General features: G+C 43.3%; 1 protein-coding gene across 1 annotated transcript in view; it reads right to left on the reverse strand.

Annotated features, from left to right (window-relative positions):
• Positions 1–3,944, reverse strand: part of nup42 (nucleoporin 42) — a 4,674-nt gene extending 730 nt beyond the window's left edge. The window contains exons 1-6 of the mRNA XM_026911721.3: positions 3,702–3,944; positions 2,564–2,825; positions 2,381–2,469; positions 2,209–2,285; positions 803–889; positions 300–633 (exon numbers count right to left, since the gene is read on the reverse strand). Of these exons, the coding sequence (XP_026767522.3) occupies positions 300–633; positions 803–889; positions 2,209–2,285; positions 2,381–2,469; positions 2,564–2,825; positions 3,702–3,807 (955 nt within the window). The 5' untranslated portion in view covers positions 3,808–3,944. The remainder of the gene's footprint in view (positions 1–299; positions 634–802; positions 890–2,208; positions 2,286–2,380; positions 2,470–2,563; positions 2,826–3,701) is intronic.
• Between the last annotated feature and the right edge of the window lie 4,700 nt (positions 3,945–8,644).

Genomic DNA, 8,644 nt, shown 5'->3' on the forward strand with positions numbered 1-8,644 from the left:
CAATAGCTACACAGTGAACTGCGTTCTGATTGGCTACAGGGGCATTAGGGCGAAAGCTGCGCTCTGATTGGCTACAGGGGCATTAGGGCAAAAGCTGCGCTCTGATTGGCTACAGCGGCATTAGGACGAAAGCTGCGTTCTGATTGGCTACAGCGGCATTAGGACGAAAGCTGCGCTCTGATTGGCTACAGGGGCATTAAGGCGGGAACTGCGTTCTGATTGGCTACAGGGGCATTAGGGCGGGAACTGCGTTCTGATTGGCTACAGGGGCAATAGAGTTTACAGTTCACACAGCCTACCTCCTACTCGAAACCCAGATGTTGTTGATGAAGATCCAAACCCAGATGATGTTGATGAAGATCCAAACCCAGATGTTGCTGATGAAGATCCAAACCCAGATGTTGCTGAAGATCCAAACCCAGATGATGTTGATGAAGATCCAAACCCTGTTGATGATGAAGATCCAAACCCAGATGTTGCTGATGAAGATCCAAACCCTGTTGATGATGAAGATCCAAATCCAGATGTTGTTGATGAAGATTCAAACCCTGTTGTTGAGGAGGATGATGATGAAGAACTGAAAATCCCTCCACCGGAGGACGTCTGTGCTCTCGGATTGTTCAGCTCTGCTATCTGTGGAAACCAAAACCAGGAAGTGTAAACACGTCCATCCACACACCTTAACCCTGCGTTTTCCTCACCATTTAAAGGAGGAGCAACAACATGACATCTCACAGAAGGGGACAGGAGAGTGTGTGTCAGAATGTGTGTGTGTGTGTGTGTGTAAGTGTTAATTTCTCACCATGGCAGCACGTGTGTTAGCGCTCATGCTTGTCAGCTCCTGAACTCTGGATCTCCACTGATTAACCAGCTGCTGGACTGAATTAACCTACATTAATTAACCACATCACACAAAACACATTAATAACAGATTAAAGACACGTTTAACTTCTTAAAGTCCCAGCAAAGAAACGTGCCCGAGACTAAACCCCTCAAAAATACCTCACACACACATCAAACCCACACTGGCGCCACGGCAACCATCAACCCCACACTGGCGCCACGGCAACCATCAACCATCAAACCCACACTGGCGCCACGGCAACCATCAACCCCACACCGGCGCCACGGCAACCATCAACCATCAAACCCACACTGGCGCCACGGCAACCATCAACCATCAAACCCACACTGGCGCCACGGCAACCATCAACCATCAAACCCACACTGGCGCCACGGCAACCATCAACCCCACACTGGCGCCACGGCAACCATCAACCATCAAACCCACACCAGCGCCACGGCAACCATCAAACCCACACCGGCGCCACGGCAACCATCAACCATCAAACCCACACCGGCGCCACGGCAACCATCAACCATCAAACCCACACCGGCGCCACGGCAACCATCAACCATCAAACCCACACCAGCGCCACGGCAACCATCAAACCCACACCGGCGCCACGACAACCATCAAACCCACACCGGCGCCACGGCAACCATCAAACCCACGTCAAAGCCCCTATTGGGATTGGATTAGTTTATCAGGTGGACATTTGTCATAGATATTTTACGCTGTGTGTTACTCAGTGATAAAACAATAATGTGACCTCGGGAGGAGCGAGGTTCTAACGAGTTTTATTTTCTACAAACCCGGATGTTTTGTCACGTGCATCAACTCCTTAACTGTCTAACGTTAAATGCTGATAAACTGATAGCTGTAAATGATGAGCAGTTTGAACATAAACAGTTAAACGATTTACAGGATGATTGTATCAGCATTTCTCATTAGACATTAACTATTTAAGGAAGTGGCAGGGATGTAACTGGCCATTGTTTATAGAAACCATGATGAGACTGTGTGTGTGTGTGTGTGTGTGTGTGTGTGTGTGTGTGAATATAAACTAACGCTTTACAGTGTTTACAATTAGAACGGCTCTCGCTTTTCTTAACGATTTTAATTTCTTTCTCCTCCTGAAGACGCTTTCGCAGGCAGACCGAGAATGTGGCTGAGCCTCTTCTGAAGCGTCCGTTATTCGTTTCTCGACTCAGGAAGTGTTTACGTGCATCCAGACTAGGAGAACGGAGAGAAACGTCCACACGAGCGATCCAAAGACAGATCAAAGACCGATCAAAAAGACATCAAACAGTGTAAAGGTGTAACGCTACATCAGTGTAGAGCTACAGATCAGAGCTTTAGCTTACGTAGGACTGAAGGTCTCCAGTGGCTCTGCTGGTGTAGTACTCCATTCTCAGTTCCTCTGGAGAGAGCTCCACAAACCCTACACACACACACACACACACACACACATACAGAGTACAGTTACACCCCCACACTCAACACACGATGGTTTATTCCACTGACCCCGGGACCCACCTGTGATGGAGGCTTTGAGGGCGGAGTAGCAGGAGAAGAGCCACTGTCCTGAGCTCTGCCACACCTCCATGTCCTTCTCAATCACCTCTCTGTCAATCAAACAGGAAGTTCACACCACCGTCACGCCTTTTCTCAGCCAAAAGAAACTTGTAGAAACAAAGTGCTGATCTTTCCATCACTCACAGCTGTTGATCCGTGTCGTCTGCTCCTCCATGTCCTCCTCCACCTCCACCTCCTCCTCCGGTTCTCCTGTATCCGCTCTGCGTGTTGTTCAGGGTGGAGAACCGGTTCTGTGTGTTGAAGCTGAAGTTAGAACTCCGGTCATCTCTCCCTGTTCCGCTGTTCTCTCTGCCCCAATCCCCTCCTCCGCGGGAGAAAGACGAGGGCTGGACCACGCCTCCCCCCGAGCGCTGAGATGGGTTCACCCACACCCGGTTCACTGAGCCTGCGAAACAGGAACATACCATTAACCGCAGGGGGGTCACCTACCTGTTACAGTACAGATTAAAATACATGACCTTCTACCTGTTCAGGTTTTTAACTCTATCAGGTTCCTCACTCCAGCAGTTCTCCTCATTTTAACGCTTCTGTCCCTAAACTAACCCACTAAACAGCCGCCTCTTAACATCATCACACACCACGTCTAACCAGCACACTACACTAAACTACACTAAACTACACTAAACCAATCCCCGTCACCATCACAGCACATCCTATATCTCTGAAAAAATTCCTGATTTTATTTATATTATAAATAATGATATTATGATATATATATGATAGTTTCCTTTATAAGCCTTTATAAACCTAATAACCTCAGTTCCATTCATAAACTGTCACACATTCACTCCTGTCCCTAATTACTGAGGAACTTCACAAAATGATGATTATTGCTGGATTTCATACAAAAAAAAATAATAATTTTTAAAACTTTTCAAGCTCTGGAACACAGTAAACATTCATCTGGCTCTGATCTTCACTGATTCCTATTAAAGAATTTTTTTTTTTTTACTTTACTGGCACTTCCATCATTTCTATTTATTTTAAAACTTGTGCTTGTATTGTGTTTTATCTTTTACAGATTTTTTTTTCTTTCACTGCTGTTATTATTTTCCTGTTTTATTTGTGTTTTAGCTTCAGGCTGCAGCTGCACTTCCCGCTCTGGCCAGCAGGTGTCAGTAATGTGCACTGAGCTGAAACGCCTCTCTGACGGAGCTTCTCTGTAATAACTGAAGCTGTTTATTACTTTTTAATAAAAGTTAATGAAGTTAGCACAGGCTAGCACAGGCTAGCACAGCCCGGCCTGACCCAGCTGACTGACCTCCCCCGCCGCGGGCGGTTTGGTTTCTCCCTCCTCTCGGGTGTTCATTCCAGCATTTATCTCCATATCGACATCTTCCCTCGAGGAAGTAACTACACACCGGCATCTTCACACAACAACACGAGCCAAGAGAACAAAGATTTAGAGCTGGAACAAGAACAAACAGGTTTCACTTCTTCTTTTGCTTCTTCTGCTTCTTCTTCTTCTTCGTCTGCTGCTTCTTCCTCGGCTTTATGGCAAACAACTGCTTGGTGCATTATCGCCACCTGCTGGTGTGAAGCGTGAACCAACATGTTTCCTAAAAATAACTTCTCCTTCTTCTTCTCCTTCTCCTTCTTCTTCTCCTCCTCCTTCATCTACTTCTTCTTCTCATCCCTCTCCTTCTTCTTCTCTTCCTTCATCTTCTTCTTCTTCTCCTTCTCGTCCCTCTCCTTCTTCTTTTCCTCCTTCTCCTTCTTCTTCTCCTCCTCCTTCATCTACTTCTTCTTCTCATCCCTCTCCTTCTTCTTCTCTTCCTTCATCTTCTTCTTCTTCTCCTTCTCGTCCGTCTCCTTCTTCTTTTCCTCCTCCTCCTCCTTCTTCTCCTCCATCTTCTTCTTCTTCTCATCCCTCTCCTTCTTCTTCTCTTCCTTCATCTTCTTCTTCTTCTCCTTCTCGTCCCTCTCCTTCTTCTTCTCCTCCTCCTCCTTCTTCTTCTCCTCCATCTTCTTCTTCTTCTCGTCCCTCTCCTTCTTCTCCTCCTCCTCCTCCTTCATCTTCTTCTTCTTCTCGTCCTTCTCCTTCTCCTCCTTCTTCTTCTCCTTCTTCTTCTCCTCCTCCTTCTTCTCCTCCTTCTTCTCCTCCTCCTCCTCCTTCATCTTCTCCTCCTCCTCCTTCTTCTTCTCCTTCTTCATCTTCTTCTTCTTCTCGTCCTTCTCCTCCTCCTCCTCCTTCTTCTTCTTGTCCTCCTCCTTCTTCTTCTCTTTCTTCATCTTCTTCTTCTTCTCCTCCTCCTCCTCCTTCTTCTCCTCCTCCTCCTCCTTCTTCTCCTCCTCCTCCTCCTTCTTCATCTTCTTCTTCTTCTCCTCCTCCTCCTCCTTCTTCTTCTTCTCCTCCTCCTACATGAGCTGGTACCCATAAAAAATAATTATTCTTCCTTGTTGATGAAACCTGTATGGGGTCTGAAGACTTTCTATTGGTACGTTTTGTCTTGATGTCGATTTCTCATTCGTTAAACGTATGAGAACTAGAAAAACAATCTGAACTTCCTAAAAACCACTAACCCTTAAGTTACTAATATTAAATAATATTCATGAATCCTTGCGTAACATAAAATACAATAAACAATAATCATACTTGTATATATTTACACTTCTTCATCTGTGTTTACTTTCACAACTGCTTCTTTACATCTAATCTTTTACTCTATTATTCTGTTTTTGTTTACAGCTTCCCTTAGTTACATGTCTATACTCCTCTGTACTCCTCATACGCGTAACGAACTTACACGCAAAATAAACAGATTCTGATTCTGAGAAGATTATAGGTTTTTTTTTTTTAAAGATGTAAATATCAGCTGGAATTCTGATCTACACTATATGGTCAAAAGTATGTGCACCCCTGACCATCACTCCTACATGTGGTTCTTCTCCAAACTGTTGCCACACACTCTGAAGCTCACAGTTGTATAGAACGTCTCTGTGTGCTGTAGCTTTACAGTTTCCCTTCACTGGAACTAAGAGGCTCAAACCTGTTCCAGCATGACAATGCCCCTGTGCACAAAGCGAGCTCCATGAAGACATGGTGTGTGAAGGTTGGAGTGGAAGAACTCGAGTGTCCTGCACAGAGCCCTGACCTCAACCCCACTGAACACCTTTGGGATGAACTGGAACTGGAGACTCCTTACCCAACATCAGCGCCTGACCTCACTAATGCTCTTGTAGCTGAATGAACACAAATCCCCACAGCCACGCTCCAACATCTAGTGGAAAGCTTCCCAGAAGAGTGGAGCTCATTATAACAGTAAACACAGGGGAATAAATCTGGAATGAGACGTTCAACACGCACATATGGGTGTGATGGTCAGGGGTGCACATACTTTTGGAAATATAGTGTACATTCAAATCAGATATTCATCTTTTGATCTCAAACCCAAATGTCTTCAGTGTAAAGCAAACACACACACACACACACACACACAGAGAGAGAGAGAGAGAGAGAGAAATGATGTCAGATCAATTAATTAATTAAAATATAGCTTTACACTATTTACATATATATATATTAAATACAGTGATAATCAGAGTAGGGGAAATCTATCTATAATAAAATCTAATATATTTATAAACACTACACACGAGATTTTATTTCTCTTCTTTCTGTTCTCTGCTGTTCTTGTTTTTCTGATATTTTCTCTTTTTTTCTTATTTCACATCTCTTCTCTTCTTTTTTCTCTTCTCCTGTGTTTTCTTTTATATTCTTTTTCACTTCTTTACTTTTCTCTTCTATAATATTATTTTATTTTAATGTTGTGTTTTATAACCTTGGTTGAGAGGATCATGGTGTCCTGGTACATTTTAATTCACTTCTTTTTTATTTTCCAGCAATTTCGTAAAGATCCTGTAGGATCACTTCTACACGATTCTGTAACGGGATCCATTTAAGATCCTCTTCAGGTCTACGTGTGATATTTTTACGAATCCTAAAGGTGCACTTTTCCACCGTAATTATTATTATTTTACTAAACAAAGCTGCTGTATGAATATGTTTACAAAATGTTATTGTAATTACCTGGAAAAACAGCACATCTTTCGGTAATATTTAAATGTCAGAACAGTATATTTCAGCTTTAAATAAAAGAAATGATCCATGAATTATTAACCATTAATGACCAGTACAGATTAAGATGTTTACAGGATGCTTTTTTAAGATTTATATGATATATTTATATATTAGTAATAAGATAAAATACTCTAATTTTAAAGAAACTCTTTTATGATTTTAAAGCTCCCAGAGCACCCTGTGTAATTTCCAATAACTTTCCAATAACAGGACATTATTTCCAATAAATCGAATAATCGGACGGACTGAAATTCCAGTAGGATTTCTTTGACAAGGGTTGTGTTGTGATAGTTTGGGGTAATGTTGGGAATATACAGCTCTCTCAGCAACTCTGTTTAACTTTATTTCCTGTGTAGATGAGTTATTACACAAAAACTGATTATTAGAATGAATTCTTCCAATGTTTCTGTAAATCTGGACACAAAATGGAGACTAGTAAATACTTTACTTTTATTTGGAGTGAATGGTCTCGTGCCTCAGGACCTGAGCGAACTTTTGGTCTTTTATGATCCTTTTATGATTTTATGAGCTGTAGTGAAGGATCTGTAGAGCTTTCTCTTACAAACCCCACAGTTATGGAACAGCCTTCCACTTAGTGTTCGGGGCTCAGACACAGTCTCAGTGTTTAAGTCTAGGCTGAAAACATATTTGTTTAGTCAAGCCTTTAGTGAATAGTTTTTTCTTAGGTACAGGAGCAGGTCTGGAGGGTTTCACAGGCATAGAGTGTTGTGGTGAACTGGGATGTTTGGATGCTGTCGCCCCCCCACTCTCACACGTTCACTCAGGTGTGTTGATGGTGGAGCGGCTGCTGCTTTATGTCCCAGGAGCCCTCATGTCTGTGTTAGCTTCTGGCTCTCCCTTTCAGTTATGCTGTCATAGCTAGTCTTGCCGGAGTCCCTGCTTGCTCTCTGCATGCAAAATACATTGTCCTTAACCATTAGAGGACAAAAGCTCACCTAACAGTCTCTCCCTCTCTCTCCATCTCTCTCTCTCCCCCTCACTCTCTGTCGAGCTACACATGCTACTTCTGAGATGCCAGTGATCCTGACCCCTTCTGCTCCTCCTCGCTGCCTGACCCATCCTGATGCCCTACTTCTGGTTGGAGTTCTCATCGGTTGAGTTCGCTCGCTGCTGCTGGGGCCCCATATGGACTGCCTGAAGAACTGTTTGGATTGCTGGGGATGGAGCCACCTGGGGGCTGTGGAGATGGCTTGGGGATCTCATATGGGGAGCTGTACTGTACTGTACTGTACTGTAATTGCTTGGGACTGCGATTGCTGTAGTGGCTTTGGGGCTGCAGTTGCCACGAGCAGCTTCGTACTCAGGACTCCATCAGTGGACAGTGGATATCCTCAGCAAAACAGACTTCATGTGAAAACTGTGATGAATTTATTGGTTGCACAATTGCACTATTTGTCCATATAGTACACAATAATAGAAGGGAATGATTTATAATCGCACTATTCGTTGCACCCAGATGAGGATGGTTCCCTTTTGAGTCTGGTTCCTCTCAAGGTTTCTTCCTCATATCATCTCAGGGAGTTTTTCCTCACCACCGTCACCTCTGGCTCACTCATTAGGGATAAATTTATAAATTTACATCCTGAATTTATTTATTTCTGTAAAGCTGTTTTGTGACAATGTCCATTGTAAAAAGCGCTATACAAATAAAATTGAATTGAATTTGCTGTGAAATTTACCAGAGAAAACACTTTTTTTTTTCATTTTATTTATTTTTTATTATTATTATTATTTGCAGTTAAGATGACTGAATTTGATGTGTTTCTATTTGTAACAAAAATATAAAGATAGAATATATACAACTTGAATTAACTCCCATTTTGTCTCACTGTCACTCTAGTTGTTTACAAAGCACTGAAAACGCTCGCGCTTTGTTGTTATAAAGTAAATACAAACAGAATGAACCAATGAGAACGTTGGAGCGGTGGAACGAGCCGGGTGACGTCATATAGGCAGACCGTCCGTTCGCGGCACATCGACCAATGAGAACGCAAGCTTGTGTGGAGCTACGTGATGGACACACGGCTTCAGCCAATAGCGAGCGGCTTTGCTGTCACACGGGGGCGGGGCATGTTCTGATTTGTGTTTTGGGATCCGCAGGT

Source organism: Pangasianodon hypophthalmus, chromosome 9, assembly GCF_027358585.1.
Source record: "Pangasianodon hypophthalmus isolate fPanHyp1 chromosome 9, fPanHyp1.pri, whole genome shotgun sequence".
NCBI classification, from domain to species: Eukaryota; Metazoa; Chordata; class Actinopteri; order Siluriformes; family Pangasiidae; genus Pangasianodon; species Pangasianodon hypophthalmus.